Source organism: Myotis yumanensis, unplaced genomic scaffold, assembly GCF_028538775.1.
Source record: "Myotis yumanensis isolate MYYU_CA2020_CCGP unplaced genomic scaffold, mMyoYum1.0.hap1 SCAF_8, whole genome shotgun sequence".
In the NCBI taxonomy this organism is placed as follows: Eukaryota; Metazoa; Chordata; class Mammalia; order Chiroptera; family Vespertilionidae; genus Myotis; species Myotis yumanensis.
The window spans coordinates 25,852,086-25,869,924 of NW_027223759.1; the positions used below are offsets into that span (position 1 = coordinate 25,852,086).

General features: G+C 42.7%; 1 protein-coding gene across 2 annotated transcripts; it reads right to left on the bottom strand.

Moving 5' to 3' along the window:
* Positions 1–947: 947 nt before the first annotated feature.
* On the bottom strand, positions 948–6,599 carry FAM124B (family with sequence similarity 124 member B). 2 transcript variants are annotated; one of them, XM_070423332.1, is made up of 2 exons: positions 5,868–6,599; positions 948–1,589 (listed from the first exon to the last, which is right to left on the bottom strand). In XM_070423332.1, the coding sequence occupies exons 1-2, from the start codon at positions 6,597–6,599 to the stop codon at positions 948–950; spliced, it is 1,374 nt and encodes a 457-aa protein (XP_070279433.1). The 2 variants fall into 2 exon arrangements, with proteins under 2 accessions (XP_070279433.1, XP_070279434.1); XM_070423333.1 differs by having other exon boundaries at positions 948–1,560; positions 5,860–6,599.
* Positions 6,600–17,839: the final 11,240 nt, after the last annotated feature.

Sequence of the window (17,839 nt, forward strand, 5' to 3'; positions counted from 1 at the left end):
TGAATGCTTTCCACAGCCTTGTGCAGCAACTGTGAGAATGAATTATGGAAAAAGTTCCTAGAGGAATAAATTTGGACTTCAATATATTCTTGAGTTGACAGGATGGATTTATCAAACTGGTGTAACCATAATCACTTTTGATTTGATGGCCACAGAATGTATGTATACCATATATCAATGTCTGATTCAAACTTAGGGGCCTAGTAAATATTTGTTGAATGAATGAATATTGCAAAAGAATTTAGGAATTCAAACATGGCCAGATGAACCCAAGTCCTGCTCCAATAACCCAACCAATGCTCTGTGGAGATCTCAAATCACCCAATCATGTGACATTCCTCTCTGGTTAGTAGCGAGAGCCTCTGGTCCCACTGGAGTAGTGCAGAAACAAGTGAGAAATGGAGGAGCAGAAAACCCTAGCTTTCATTTTTAACCTGATTTTTTTTTTTTTTGGCTTCCAGTGCTTCTGCTCATTAAACAGAAAAACAATTAATTATTCCTAATTTTCAAAACACTTTGCATGTTAACTCATTCCAGATGCAAACAACTTAAATCACTAGAGGGTATGTGGTGAACAGGGCCTAGTTATAAAAGGAGGTCACATAAAAATTAAAACACTAAAGAATAAATAGCCCATGCTGTCCAGGGGGATGAGCTATGCAACCCCAGTAAAAATTAAAACCAAATTGCATACACTAATCAACATTGCAAAACACATTCAACTCATTTCCATACAATGCAATTATCCTGATAGGTGCTGGGTTAGTGTGTCTATGACCATGACCTGCAAACAACCACTTACAACACCATTAGACTTTGTACAAATAAAAGCAATACAAACCTGTGCATGGCTAGCATACAGGCCCCCTCAGATGAACAAGAAAGAGTGCTCCATTTCTGGAACATTGTATTTGATCTTGTATCTTAGAAAACCACATTGTTTTATACTATATAAAGAATTCTTCTTCTCCTTCTTTTTCTTCACCCTGAACTGGCAGATGAAGACATTTCGAGATTATCTTCCTTGCATCAAGGTCCCTTTGGCCAGCAAGTGACAAAGGATGGATGCTTTCCTTCAAGTTTTTGTTGTTTTTGGAGGCAGCTGCCCCTAAGGAGGAGGCTGGTGGTGACTGGCTGGTCTGTAGATCCCTCGGAAACCTGCTCAGAAACGATTTCCTGGGTTCAGAGTTGACCACGGTGCGCCCTGTGTCGACATTGGTCTCTGCCTCCAGCTTCTCAAAGGCATTTTCCCAACCAAAGACCTTCATTCTGGCCCCGGGTTCAAGGTGGGAAGAACACAGAGGCAGTTGGGCATCTGTAGCTGGGCTGCTGACCTGGGATGAGCAACCAGGGCTTCTCCACAAGGTACCACGAGAGCTGTCTGATGCTGGGCTCCCACTGGGCTCGGGAAATTCCAGAGAAGCCGCTTTGAACCTTCTGCCCCGGCTCCTTCGCCTTCTCAGCTCTAGGGTCCTCCTTGTGGACACCGGGGTCACCCTGGATCCCTGGAGAAGCATGTCAGCCTCGGGGTTGCCATTCGGAAAGGAAAGCTCGCTGTTCCTAACACCAAGTCCTGGATTCGACTGGATCTACCGGACAGAGTAAAGATGAACAAATGTAACCAATGTTATCTGGTCACTACATGCTAAGAATAGACTGTTCTAGTCACCCTCTGCCAGGCCATGCCCATAACCGACATTCAATAAGTCGGGTGAATTGAATAGAAGCAATAAACACAATCCTTCTAAATGCTATGCTGCCATCTTTGACATCATATCTACCTTTGCATTTGATCCAATGACATCTTTTCTTCTGGGAATGGAAACAGGCCTGGTTATTTGCATATTCAGAAATCGCTCGGGGTTGGTATTAGACTGCCCAACCTGGTGGAGGAAATCCATCCACATTTGGGTAAATCCCAACAAGTACAATTGCTGGATCTTATGGTAAGAGTGTGTTTACTTTTATACAAAAGTGACAAACTATATTCTAAAGTGATTGTGCTATTTTGCATTCCCACCAGCAGTGAATGATAGTTTCAGTTACTCCTCATCTTCACCAGCATTTGGTGTTGATAGTTTCTTTTAAGGGTTCATTTTCTAATTGATTATCTTTAAATGCATGGCATGAAACATTAACAGATGTTAACTTCTGAGACCAAATTTTCAACAGCCAAACAATGAATGTGTCTGTGATATTTGAAGGAAAACTGCTCAGTTATCTCATTTTTTCCTTTTTTATTTTTCAGAAGTAAAAATGGGCAAATCTGTAAGTTTGTTTCTTGGGGATTTTATGTAATTTTTTAACAACCATGAACAAAAAGAGAAGCCTGCGTTAGTTCCCCTAACCCCCTAAGCAATTTCAGAACAGAACAAAATTGGTCTTGAAGCCACAACCAGCACCAAGACATCTCAGGGCGTCCAGGAAGTGCCTGCCTAAGCCAGATTGGAAGTCACTGTGTCCTGCTGAGCCAGCCCAGTGCCTCCCTCTTCTCAGCTCTGCTCATGCATCCCATGGCCCCTCAACTGGGCCTTATCATCTTAAAATGCTCCACCTCTGAAAGACTCACTTTAAACCTAGCACTTTCAGGCCATCTCTGACCTTCAGCTCAGTTCTCCAACTACATCTGCTCTTGAATATCAATACTTCCTTTTCTTTCTCTTCTAAATTTTCTGCTTCCTGTCCATCCATCTTTTCTCAGTGTCCATTGAAGGAGGCTTTCCCTCTGTTAGCTTGTTAGTTCTTCAATGCTAACCTGGGCCCTCTTCTCTTCTCACTCTACACACTCTCCCATGGAAATTCCATTGACACTCATGTCTTCATGATTATCTAAATGACAAAGGCTCCCAAAAGTATAACTCAGATCTGTCTCTTAAGCTTCATACCTATTTACCCAAGGCCCCAGCTCCTCAAACTCCACATTTCAAAATTGATGTCACCTCCCTCCTCACACTAAATCTGTTCCATTTACTCTTTTTCTTATCTCAGATGATGACAACATTAGCCCATGTTACCCAGGCAAGAGCATCATCTTCCCTTTTATATCCCCAATGTCACCATTCCCATGGACTCTACCTTCCAAAGATCTCTCAGATCCTCTCCATGCCCACTGCCATTAACCCTAAGGCTGTCATCATCTCTCATCTGAATCACTGCAACGGCCATCTGAAGGGATTCCCCATGGATGCTCTTACCTCCCTCTAATCCAAGCATGTCAAACTCACGACCAGCGGGCTGCACACCTCATTTAAATAATCCCTTCCCCACGTCACCACCAGAGGCATTTGAAACAGTTGTGATCATGTCACCCTCCTGCTTTAAGGGCTTCCTACTCTTCTTGAGATTAAGTCTCAGCCCTTTGGGATGGCCTACCGCACTCATCACAGTCTGCCCCTTCTTACTCCAGCCTGATAATTCACCACTTCCTGCCTTTCAAGCTCCACCGATCAAACTTGAACTTCTTTCAATTTGTTGGACATTGTTTGTTCTTTCCTAATGCCAGAGTTTGTGTATATTATTCCCTCTGTCTGAGATATGTCTCCTCTAATCTTTTCTCCTAAAAACTCCTACTCATTGTCAACTCCAAGCTTACACATAATTTTCTCTTGGAAGACTTCTTGATATCACTGAATCTGAGTTAGATGCCCCTAAATATTGGCTCTGCCATTTATTACTTGGGGGACTTCAGGCAAATTACCTAATCTTCCTGTGCCTTTGTTTCCTCAACTATAAAATGAGATAACTAAGTGTCACTGTCACAGGGTTTTTGAGAGGATTAAGTGATAATAGTGCCTGGGGCATAGTAGTGCTAAATATGAGTTGGGTATATCATCGTAATTAATACTATTGCTACCTCTCCTACCAGCCTATACTTTCCATATCATATACCACACTGTTTTGCACTTGCCTGCTTACTTCTCTGGATATTCCTCCAGACTTGGATGTCTAGAGGAGAGGGATTGTATATGTCTTCATCACTGTATTTCCAGTACTTGGCACAGTGCCTAGCACATGGTAAACAACCACTAGATATCTGTTGAATAAATAAATAAAGCTAAATCCCCAAAATGTAAAATTTTGCACATAGAAATGTAGAACCTATAAATTAGGCCCCTAATTATTTGACATTAGGTATTTTAATTATCAAGAAAATGAAAAGTGATTTTATCACATGGCCGGCCATTTCTCCAATCTTTTTAAGAGGAGGAAATGTCAACTTTCTTTTTTAAAAGAAAGTTCTAAACTCCTTAGACCATATGGCAAAAGTGAGTACAACATTATTAAAACAAAAATGCAGATGTGTGCAGTTGGAATGAGGCATTTTTAGAAGAAACAATGCTGAGTGGTGGAGATATATCCCTTGAGGGAGAACAAAGCACCTCCTGCCAAAATAAATAAATTGAAACGCACTTGTAAAAATTCTGATCATTTAGACCCCATCTTTCTAAGAAATGCTTGTAAAATGTTACAAATTGAGAGCTAGCTTTTTTTCAGGTTTCAGGGAACAGTAGCAACTATCTCGATGAACAGGAAGATCACTTGTCACTCAACTGATTCTAAACACTTCAGAAACAAGAAAATATACATCACTGAAAAATGATTAAGCTTTTAAGGGGCAGACTGACATCATCCAGGGAAAATAATATTGTCTTTTACTGAACGTGGTTCCAAGAGATAGCAAAAAGGATTTCTCCAAACGGAAGAGGGAGAAATAGCAAGGAAATGAGTTATAGAGATAGTAAGCAGCCCCCACACAGTGCCAGGCTTGCTTACTTAAGAGCTGAAATCAGTTTCTTTCAATTAACTGATTAACCCAAACCACTGATATTACCCTGCTATCCTATAGCAGCCTTCAGAGGAATGCCCACCCGTGTTCTTCCAAGGCAGCATAAGCCAAACTATTGAGAATGAGAGTGTGGGAATGGAAGAAAGAGAGAGGAAGAGAGAGAGAGAGAGAGAGAGAGAGAGAGAGAGAGAGAGAGAGAGACTAGGTGTGGGGTAGATTAGGGACAGGGATGGAGAATGGAAAGAAAATGAGCAAGACAAAGAGAGAGGAACAGAGTTCGAGTGAGTGCAGTTGAGAGACTTAGAAATGAGAAAGCAGACTTCAAGAAATGCTATAGAAGAAGAAAATGAATTACTTCATGAAAGACTATGTTCCTTTATTTTAATGGCTAAAAAGGACATAAGGATGAACTTAGCTCCATGTCTGTCGATAAAATGAAAAGAAATGCATGCTTGTTTATAGCAATCTCGCTTCTGGAATATACATACTTTCTGAAGAGACAAACCTGTTTCCTGAGAACAAGCAGTCAATCAGCAAATGGTTCAGAAGCAGCTGTCTGTCCACAGAGTCTGAACTTGCTTATCTGTCCCATGAGGGGGATTTTACAAGATCAGTGACTCTCAACACCACTACATGCTACATATTAGAATCATCCGAGGAGCTTTTTAAGAAATGCCCAGGCCTGGGTGCCCCTGGAGATTCTCATCTTACTGTCCTGGGTTTTGTTTTTTTTTTAAATATATTTTATTGATTTTTTTACAGAGAGGAAGGGAGAGGGATAGAGAGTTAGAAACATCGATGAGAGAGAAACATTGACCAGCTGCCTCCTGCACACTCCCCACTGGGGATGTGCCCTTGACCGTAATCGAACCTGGGACCCTTCAGTCCGCAGGCCAACGCTCTATCCACTGAGCCAAACCCGTTAGGGCATGTCCTGGGAATTTTTTAAAGCTCCCCAGGGGTTCTGAGACACAACCTAGGCTGAGAACCCCACATTCAATCATCTCTCAGGCCCACCTTGAGTGTAAAATCACACCATCCCATGTGTTTCTACCAGGTCGCAGAGGCAAAACAGAGATACCTGAAGCAGAATCTTGTTGCCATCGTAGTCCTGCGTTTGCCACCTGGTGCGGCTGATGGGGACGCACGGATGGGGGAGGAGAGGCACTAACTGGCCAATCTCTTGGACCTTGAACTGCAGCACCGACGACTCTTTGGGGTCCACCGACATACCGAGGGGCAGCTGCTTCAGGGACAGCTGCAGGGCGAAGCTCTCGGTGGTGTAGAGCACGAAGAAACAGAAGTTGCTCTTCTGCGGGGTGGCTTCCCTCTGCAGGATCATCTCGTAGAGGCTGATGGCGTCTTCGTAGTTATCAAAGGTGCAGTAGAGCGTCACCCGCAGGACCTCGGTGCCGCAGTGCACCTGCCTCACGCCCCAGACGGGCATGTGGTTGTCCAGAGTGTAGAACTCCTGGCGTGCGAGACTGTAGGGACACGGGCTGCCCTGCAGGCTCAGGGCGGGGTAGCACTGCCAGGGCCACTGCCGCAGCGAGTGGAGAACTCGAAGCAGCCGCTCCTCTCCGCGGCTGTGGTGCAGGAAGAGCAGAACAGACATCCCTGGGAACCGGGACCGCTTGGGGTGGCACTTGTCATAGTTTTTCACGGCACTGACCCGCTCTGACACCATAAAGAGACGGACCTCTGGGCAAAGGCAGCCCAGGAGCTGGTCCAGAGCTTGCTGCAGGAGCGCACCCTGCCCAGAGCTGGCCAGCAGGTGGACAGTCATGGCCAGGGGCTCTTGGGTCTTGTCCATCCTGGATTGCGGGAGGATGATAACGCGTGGAGGATGGCCCAGCTTCTGAAAAGAACGAAGGGGCGGGCGGTTCTTAGCCGGGAAGCCTTCAGCTACGTCAGCACAAAGCTCTTCCCTGTGGTCCTGGCTGCTGGTGCTCCCACGCGAGAGAGGCTGCACAAATCTGGGCACCACAGCCTCCACGCCACCGGCAGCAGGGAGGGTGATGTCATCCAGCTCGTGCGTCACTACCCGCCTGTGTCAGGCTTTTTCAGGCACTCCCAGGCTTTCTATTTGACCTAAAAGCCTGCTGTCCTGAGAAACACCCGCCTGGGTGGTTCTTACAGACACTCAGTAAAGGAAATGGCCCGGCAGAAAGGAACCTGAGTCCCTCTGTTAGACTGATAGCAATCTGTTTAGTTGAAAAGACATCCATTTTATGGGCGCACAATGGGCTCTGATTTCCTCCTCACAGCTATCTCTCGTGTTTACAGTAGCCTGCCAGGCCACCTGAACACAATGACCGCTTTCAGACAATTCTCCAAACTTGTCCCCTTGCCAGGATTTCCCCCCCCCCCCCATTGTTTGTGTGTGTGTGTGTGTGTGTGTGTGTGTGTGTGTGTGTTTTAACAATTGATGCTAAGGCATTGAAGACAAGATGTTTTATCTAAATACTTTTGACTGTTCACTGAGTAATTTGCTTTACAGCACAGTCTGAGTGTATGTACTTAGTCTCTCTTAGTCACGCCAATACCTTAGAAAGCATGGGAGCTTTCCAATGTCAATAATAACACAGGAATTGTTCATATTTATTGAGGATCTGCTAGGCACCAGTCACAAACTGTCCTAAGACTACATACAATGATTTAACCCTCCAGCAAACCTACGAAGAAGGGACTGTTATCTCTAAATTACTGATGAAGAGACACAAAGAAATTTAAATAACTTGCCCACGGTCTCACAGCTAAGAATTGACTGAGGGAAGATTTGACCTGAGGAACTGAGAGGTCCCCTGTGAACCAGAGAGGAGGGTCCTTTCTGGACCCTGGAAGTCCTGGCCTGGATTTTCTTCCTGAGGCTAAGGAAAGGATAACAGAGCCAGTTCTGGTTGAGGTCAGGCAGATCCCAGATACTCTGTGGCTGTTGAATCTTCAAATGACTAATCTTCAATAAGAATATCAAGATTTAAACACAACAGCCACCCTAATGTTCTCTCAATTTCCACTTGGAAATCATTTCCTATTCTGAAAGCTGTGCTCTGAAAAGGTATGGGCAAGCACATTTTTCTAAACATAATTCCTAATGTAAGCAATGCATTAATACCTATAAGGGAACATAGAGTGACTTAATGTTTTCTAAATTAAAAAGCACTTTTGTGATGAAAAGTATAACTTCCATTTTATGTACGTAAATTCATTTAATAGTATAATAACCAAACTTAACATCAAATATTGTTGTCCATGGAAAGGAATTATTTTATTCAGATTTCTTTTCTAAATCTAACCTATACTTCCAATCATTTGTTTTGTAAGTCCTACCCTTTTGCATAGGAAAAATCATTACAGGTTTTTGTTAAGGCATTACTGTTTTCAAGCATTTTTGTGTGTGTTTTTTTAACATCTTAATTTATGTTGCACATTGGCATCTGAAGGCAATACTTTTCTCATCCCTCATAGAGATGACTGTACTTGGGCCCCGTCAGCTTCAGACGTGGCTATGGAAACAGCTTTTACAATTCTGGAAACTACTCTAAAGATTTGAGGAGAAAAATTGCACTCCTGAGACAAAGATATTAACTCACAACCTCTTGTACAAAGCAAGTGTTTAAGCCCGTATACAGGAAAATCTTTTACTTCTTGAGGTTGTTTTAATCTTCCATCCAGTTTTTCCTCATGAGGTTGTCATTCCTATCGGGATTAAAAAGATTTTATTAATCTGATGGCAGGCAAAGTGCCAAGAAATAGGGAGGGAGGACAGGGAGAAAGGGGGTACCACCAGTCTCCTTTCTGACTGGCTGACTCTGCAGTGATTTCTCCAGGAACAATCTGATATATGGACCCTTAGAATAACTGCCTCCACCCCTCTTCCCCCCTTCCACCCACCACACGCCCAGATTCCGAGCTGTGCCTCAGATTCCATGGCGGGAGCTCGTTGGTTCTACAAGCTACTTCTGTTGAAGGCACGGACATCTGTGGGCAAGTTATCATCTTTGACTCCCGGCACCTGGACAGCTGACATTCAATTTTCTACCTTCTTTTTCTTAAACGCGGCAGTGATGCTCAGGTACCTGTGAGTCGCCAGCTCCTGGACCGCAGGTGGTTGGTCAACTCCTCGGGCAAAATGGAGGAGCTGGTGACAAATGGTACATGGAAATCTAAGCAATCAACTAGTTTTGAGGGTTTATTGGAACCCGTGGACATCCATGCGGATTTGTCTCTGCTGCAGCCTTCACAAATACAATGGGAGGCATTAGAACCCTGGGTCCCACTGCCACCCTGAGACAACTTTGCGTTTCTTTCTTTCTTTATAAAATGGGTTTATTTGCCTCAGATGTTGAGAGCGAGGCACTGTGTTGGGAGCTGAGAATAGATCATCACCATGTCCCACGTCCCACTTCAGAGGACAACCTGAACTGATGTCATCAGTGCTGTGCTAAAGGTCGCTGCAGGATGCCATGAAGGTTCCTAGGAAGAGTCACTGACCTGGGTGAGAGGGCCAAAGAAGCCTCCAGAAGAGGAGATACTATGTGACATCCTGAAAGTGAGGAGGAAGGAGGCAGCCAGGTGAGGGGCTTAGGATGGGGAAGAAGGAGGGACTCCAGGGAAAGAAACCTGATGGGGACAAGCCACATCTGAAGAAGAGCGTAGGGCCGGTGACCCCCCTTGCACCACAGGGTGACTGGAGGGTGGAGACAATGAAGAAGGAAGGTGGTAAGATGTGGGAAAGGCAGCCAGGCCTCCCAAGTCACCCTAAAGGGAACAGAACCACAGAAGAGTTGGCTTAAAAAAGGAAGTAATCCTTTGAGGAAAACACAAACACAGTGATATAGGGAATGTCAGAGTCAATGCTAGCTGGTTGGATGTGAGCAGAAACTGCAGTGATGGATCCGGGAGGCCTCACCGGGTGGTAATTATAGGAACCTAGTGAGGCTGCTATCAGTCACCAAATAGAGAAAGAGAACAGCCGGGAGTGAGGATGAGGGGTGCAGTTGGGCTGTAGAGTACAGATGCCTGTGGAACATCTGACTGGAGATGTCTAGTGGCCACTTAACCTGGAACTTAGAGGGGAGCGTCAGACTGGAGAACTTGGGCTGGGGTGTCACGAGTCTCCAGGTAACCATGGGAATGCATGTGATGAGCCAGGTGGAGACTACATGAGGAGGACAGAACAGGTAAGAGGATGGGACTCTGCGGTGCCCAGTTTAAAGGACAAGCAATGTCTAAGTGTCATCCAGGGAGAATCAGAGCGTGCCTGTGCCATCCTGACCCTGTGTCGGCGTTGTGTAGTAGATTACAAGGATTTCAGGAAGTGGCCTTGGCTGCGCAGTCATCTTCACTCAGTTTTAGAACAACGTGTGTGACTCACTCTACCTCCTCAGTAAAGCAAACAGCAGAAGCACCGAAGGAACCTCAGGGCCAATCAAACCTCTGTTTTCCTTTTCCTTGTTTCCAAAGCAACCTTCACTCTGCTTCCTTGATACTCAGTTGCTCGCCAGGGACTAGGTATTACAGAACTTAAGGCCATAACTAGAGAAAAAGCATTGAGATGGGATCGTTTCATACTTAATTTTCAACTCCTGACAGCAGCCCTACAACCCTGTATCTGCAGAGTAGGCACTAGACAGGCCTGTAGCAAAAAAGGAATCTTGGCCTCTCTTATGGGATAAGAATCTCAGGAGGCTAAGGGACTTTCCCACTGTCACAGAGCTGGTTAGTGGCAGAGCCTGGATTTCTGGTTTTAAACCACATTTCCCCACCACTCTTAAGAGAAGCAGCTCTCTTAAGGTGAGAACCGTTCAAGCTCAGGACACACAGCCAGCACATAAAAAGGATAAAGGGAGACCCAGGAGTGGGCATTACATATGCCCTAGACACCTCTGGTACAGTGTTTCCCCATCCTAGGCATTCCTACCCCAAAGTCATTCCTGTCCTCAACTTTCACCATGGCAGCCCTTCTCCCACTCCCACCCATATCCCGCCCCCACTCCCCCCACCACACACACCTATACCCTTGAGTCAAAGCTCCTGGCTTCTCAGGGGCGTTCTGGCAGACACAGCATCAGGCAAACAATGGAAGCTATGCGCCCCCATCCTCTCTGGGCTCCTCCCAGGACAGAGGCGTGAGGAAGTGGCCACTGCAAGCTCCTCCTTCATGCTGCTGTGGCTCTTAGCTGAAAGCTTCTCTCCTGGTCCCCCAGAGGATACCTCCTGCCCAACCCCAAACAATGCTATCAGGTTCCTATTAATGGGCCATCTGTTTCCCCCTTTTCCAGGACAATGCCGTCCAGGAGCAGCTTGTGAGCTGATACCCTGCACTGTCACAGGTGCCACAAAAAGGCCTGTTTCCTCCTGCTCTTTGTTGTGGTCTTCTGCTGTGACCATCGTTTCCCAGGCACTGACCAGTCACAGATCTCCCCTGAGCCACCTCAGTAACTGTGAAAGGAATTTAGTTCCATCATCTTCACTGAAGATAAAAAAGGAGCAAGGGTAATAACTGACCTGACTCTCGCCATGGATCCAATGAGCTAAAATACTCCAGAAGCCTTCCAAGCTCTCAAGCGCTGTACTAGCATAATCATCTCAACATGGAAGATTTTACACCTAATATTGTTTTAACAACACTAGATTAAAAAAACTAGTGTACATGATTTTAATAGGATACTGTGTAGCTATAACAGCAATGAAAGAACATTAGAGAAGTAGATCGACACTCTCTAATAAGGTTGAAGATGTGCGTGCCCTACATGTCAGCATTTCCCCTCCCAGGTATATTCTCTGGAGAAATTTTCTCACATACACACAAAATGAGGCAGATTCAAGAATCTTTTATAGTTGTGTTATGGAAAGAACAAAAGAAAAGTGGGGGTGGAGGGAGTAGAGAGGGAACCACCTAAATGCACATTGTTAGAAGAATGGATAATTAATTATATCTTCTTGCAGACTATGCTACATCAACAAAAATAAATGAACCTGAACTACCCATTTCAGTTTGAATGAATCTCATTTAAGCATAAAGTTGAATGGGGGGAAAAAAACAAGTTGCAGAAAATGCACAGAATCATGCCATTTTTATAAAATTTGGAATATACGAAGTCTTTCCTTTGGTTATGGGTATAGACCTAAAGAGTCAAAGAATCAATAAATGCATGGGAATGTGAAATGCCCAACTCAAGAGTTACCTCTGCTCTGGGGAGGGGCTCTGGTCAATGTATTCATTATCTTTATTTAATAAGCTGGGCAGTGGGTACATGAGTGCTCACTGTATTGTTTTTAGACCTTTATGAAGTATTTCATAATCATTTTAATGAGGGAGATCTATTATATATCAACCAAGAAATAAATATAACTCCGGTATGGTGTTAAACAAAACAAAGGCATATGATTCTATTTTTCTATAAGAACTATATCTATGCATGTGTGCATGACTGGCAAAATGGGAAAAATCCTGGGAGGACATAACCCAAGTTTTTATCAATAGTGTGTCAATAGTAGACACCTCTGGGAGATGGGCTTATAAGGTATAGGAGCAATTTCATTTCTCATTCCATATATTTCTGCACTATTATTACAAACTAGAGGCCCAGTGCATGACATTCATGCACTGGGCGGGGAGGGGTCCCCTCAGCCCGGCCTGCACTCTCTTGCAGCACTGGGGAATGTCCAACTGCCAGCTTAGGCCCACTGTTGCACTCACCAGCTGTGAGCCCAGCTTCTGGCTGAGTGGTACTCCCCCTGTGGGAATACACTGACCACCAGGGGGCAGCTCCTGCATTGAGTGCTTGCCCTCTGGTGGTCAGTGCCTGTCATAGCTACTGGTTTTTCTGCCATTCGGTTGATTTGCATATTAGGGTTTTATTATATAGGATATCATATATTATTTTTATAATTAAATAATAAATGATACATGAGCCAATTCAAATAATACATGAACTACAGCCTTCCAATCCATTCTTTCAACTGATGTTTATGAAACACCTACTATGTATTTCAGGCACTGGGCTGGATGTTGCAGATACCATGACTAAGAAAATTTAATATTGCCCTGTTCTCGTGGAGCTCGTGTCAGGATGGGTGACATGGACAGTAATTAAATGATCACTCAATGGAATGTAAAATGGCACCAATGTTAAAAGTTACAGACAGGTGGTACATAGGGTTTGACTTACTCAGGGGGGTGAGACAGGCCTTCTTAGCAGAAGGAAGCTGTGATCTTTGAAAATGAGCAGAAGTTATGTGGAAAGTGATAAATCTTCTAAGAAGAAGAGCCAGTGATGCAAAGACCCTGTGGCAGGCAAGAGCATGGTGGCAGGAAAGACTGGCTTATGAAACTAGTGGTACTGGGCTAAGATAAGAAATTCTACAAAAACAGCAGGTTTGGCTGACAGGTGTTTGATATATGGGTTCTGGAAAAACGTCATATAATGCAGAATGCTCCTAGCAACCCAAAGAAGAAACCAATCCAGTCACTGGTCATGTGATAATAACTGCTGATACTTATTGAGCACATACTTTTGTGGCAGGCACTGTTCTAAACATTGATGTATATTAACTAACTAATCTTCATGGTAACCATACCAGAGCTATATTAGGTACTATGATTATGCCCATTTTACAGATGAGAAACAGATGGAGAAAACTGGAAGCATAGAAACTAGTCATATGACATCTATGACATGTAAAGCCACAATAACCTTTCACTATTTGGAAAATGTGTTTTTTGTTAGTTAGAATACAAAAACTATATATACTCATATTTATATATAACTAGAGGCCCGATGCATGAAATTCGTGCAAGGGCTTTGGCCCCAGCCCCCACCCGCCACTGCAGCTGGAGGTCTTTGCTGCCTCTGCCACAGCCCCCGCCCCGCTGCAGCTTTGTCCAGAAGGAAGGACGTCTGGAAGGACATCTGGTCTAATTAGAATAATATGCTTTTATTATATATAATTGTATATGAATATATTATTATTATAATGTATGAATATATAAACTTAGTTTGTATATATTTATTAAATATTAAAATAATTCAATAAATTAAATTATATCAAGTCTATACTTATGAAATATTCTATATAATGAAATATTAAAATATACTTATATACAATTATATTTACAATAATTTACATTTATATTTTACAGAAAATCTGGGATTCACTGAACTGAGGAAAACAGCTGTGTGCTCCTGGAAGGCTGAGGTCACATGTATACACACTCCCATGATGCCACTGGCACAATGCCTGCTACCTGGTGGCTAAATATATATGACCAATTTTCTACTGGATACATGCACATGCTTTCTATTCCCCTGGTATAAAAATGTTACCTATTTTGTCCACAATCTGGTTTGTAGGTCAACACAATTAATAAGCAATCACAATCTTTTCTCACTAAAAGTTTAAAAAATGACCCAAAAGTAAATTAATGAAATAACAAACAACCAAAACAAAAACCCTGCCCGGGTTTGCAAAAGGGCCCATAGATGTAAACTCTCACCATGGTTTCAGCAAACACCTTTCCAATATCAGGACTTACATTCATGAAGTGACACATCTTTAAGCCTGTTAGGACCTGGAACCATAAACAAGTTTTAAATACTTTACTAACATACAATGTGCACATTTAAAAACAATCTAGAAATGGGCATATAATATAATGTCACGCCTCAAACTCTGCAAAGATGAAGCCCCCTCAAAAAGTCTGGCCTTAATTACCACGTAGGTTACAAATAGAGATGGATATTTTCATGCCAAGAAGCACCGCTTCCCATGCCAACATTTAAATCATTAAAGCTCGCTCAGCATAAAGCTGACAAGCAATCAGACCGAAACCAACATGCCTGGGCTGGTGGGCTCTGCAGAGCTGGGCCTCGCTGTGCGCTGTCAGCTGTTGTCTATTCCTAATGGGCCTCAAGTCCCACTGGGCATTTACATCCCAGCTGCTGTAAAAGGCAGACCAAGTTGACCAGACTAAAAATAGAAGATAGAAATATGCACATTAATAACCACCCTGTTTTTAAAACACGAGACCGGAATTTTGGTTTATTGGACTTCATAAAATAACTTTTTTTATGAGACACCAGTTGAGGTTGCAGTTTCTATGGCTACCTAGTACAAATATTTGGTGGCTGAATTTTTCTCCAAATATGAATTCTTCTGAAAACTCTTTTAAATTTGACTGTGATATCTATTCTGTAGGATAACATGAGAAAAAGGAGGACTGCTCCTGAATCACATCTAAGTATAAACAATAATATTGCTCAAATTTGCATGTAAAAAGTTGAATTCCAACATCAGAAGAACATTGTTCTGAGGAAGGAGAAGACAAGGTTAGAATTATGCACAAAGTTAAGTATTTTTGCTCATTTCCAAAACAGCTGGCTCTATCCTTGATCGCTGTGGGGATTAGTGAGAAAATGAGTTCGCATGTACCTTATACAAGGTACATGCTCAATAATGCATTTTTTTAGTGCACTGTGCATTCATTTTTCTGCTCTTCTATTCAGTATTAGTATATATGCTTGCTCCATATTTTTTTTTTATCCAACCAGTTCCACACAACCTTATAATAGGCACACATTTTAACAGAAATGGATTTGGACACACTGGTCTTAATTAAAAAGGGAGTAGTTTCTATTTGTGGGAAACCTATAGCATATAAACCTAGACACGAAATTACCTCTTTAGCAAAGTCATACTTAAAAGCTTAAGAACAAGGACCTCTTGACTCATGGTTCCCAAACCATTACAGAGGCTCCCAACACACACAAAGGCAAATGCCTGTTGGACGAGGTTACTTATGGGATGAGACAAGAGTCAAAATGAGAAAATTGGAGTTGCTCTGAACGTGATTAAGTCATTGAGCTCAATAGCTAGATGGGACCTTATACATCTAGTCCAATCTCATGGCTCTTTAGATAGAGAATATGAGACTAAGGAAGATGGGTGGGTTGCCTCATGTCTGACAGATGCACGTTGGCCCACAGGTTTAAGGAAAGATAACCTCTAAGCCAGCGGTTCTCAACTTGTGGGTCGCGACCCCTTTGGGGGTCGAACCACCCTTTCACAGGGGTCGCCTAAGACTATCGGGAAACACATATATAATTACATATTGTTTTTGTGATTAATCACTATGCTTTAATTATGTTCAATTTGTAACAATGAAAATACATCCTGCATATCAGATATTTACATTTCGATTCACAACAGTAGCAAAATTACAGTTATGAAGTAGCAATGAAAATAATTTTATGGTTGGGGGTCACCACAACATGAGGAACTTTATTAAAGGGTCGAGGCTTTAGGAAGGTTGAGAACCACTGCTAAGCTATATTCGTTAACCAGTGGTAACCATTTTCTAAATGCTTCCTGTAGGAGTCACATTTTAAGTGACAATGTTTTTTCATTATGAATGAAGGACCCTTTCCCCTCAACTCTAATACATCTGCACTGTAAGATTTAGGCTACTGGTTACTGGAGGGAATACTAGTACAAAATGTCATTCTGTCACGGGGCTTTCCTTTTGTATGAGAAAAGGGTGGAGACAAAGGCCAGATGTAACAGTGAAAGGGAAATTCAGTAAACATCTTCCCACTTAACATAGTCTCCTTACCAGGGAGATACTTTACAGAGCTTGTAGGGGATTACATACTTTCCAAAAGGCACCCCACAGGGAAAGATTGCTGTCTGGCTGAAAATTGTCTTGAGAATCAAGGGCAGGTAGAAGGAAATCACAGTGGACATTCACAGTAACTGGGCACCAAATCAGTGAAACGCAGTCACGGAACTGAGTCGCAGGGATGCTGCCGTAGAGTTACTACATGGACAATCACAGGCAAGTCAAAGTCAAGGTTTGGTTTGTTTTTTTGCTTTCTTTGCTCTTGAGGTTAAATATCAGTAAACTCCAGATTAAAAGTATCAATCATGGGATGAAGATACCTGATTTTATTAACTTGGCAAGACAATTTGGCCCATTGTGGTTGCCTTCCTGGTTAGCAATTAACAAAATGAGATTAATTGTTATAAAATAATGGATACTTCTTCATCAATTCAATGAGGTTGGGGGAGAGGACAGAGACTGTTCTAGATTAAAATAAATTTAAGAGACATAACCAAATGTACTTTGCTGACCTTGACTGATCCTATTAAACCAATTATAAATGACTTTTAGGGATAATTGAGGAAATTTGGAAAATATGATGAGTATTAGATATAACTAAGGAATAATTACTAATATTGTTAAGTGTGATAACGGTACTGTGGTTAGGTAGGAAAATGTCCTTAATTAAAGATGTGTTGTCTTGTTTATGGGAGAAATGTCATGATATTATAGTAACTTTAAAATATTTAAATTAAATATTAGCTAATTAGTTTCTACTATACTTTTCAGTCACTCAAAGCAAAGAGACCTAAAGATTTCTTTAGGGGATAGACTAGCCAGTCTGTATGACATCCCTTGATTAATCATGCTCATCTATTTCTAGCTATAACCGTAGGAACTATATTTTATATTCCTTAAAGGAAGTGGAATACTTTGCATTTAGGTATTAGTTAGGATCCTTTGAAAGTGAATATTACTAACATTCTAAAGACATAATTTTATAGCAATATATTTAATCTTACAAATGCCTTTAACAGCACTTGGCTTTGACTGCATGACAGTCTAGGACCACAGAGTTCTAAGCTGTTACAATACACACGATGGAAAAAAGGGTGGAGGAAAACAGATGAAGTGAAGTTCTTCTGATAAATTAGAAGATATACTTTTAAAGTGCTAAAGAAATGATCAGAGAAAGTCTTTTTTAGCCCCTTCACCCCACTTAGAGGTTTGGCCAGCTCTGGGTGGGATGGGAGGTGAGGGACAGGCAGATGTGGTTTGGAAGGGCAGGCTTCATTGTTCTTCACTTCACCCGTGAATATTTCCTGAGCGATTGTGATGTAGTGAGAACCAGGCCCAGGAGGCGTGTTGAAACTGGCACAGCCAGGGCTTCCTGCAGGATCCCAGGTTGCCTTGCACTTCCTCCCTCCTGTGAGCACAGCCAATGCCTC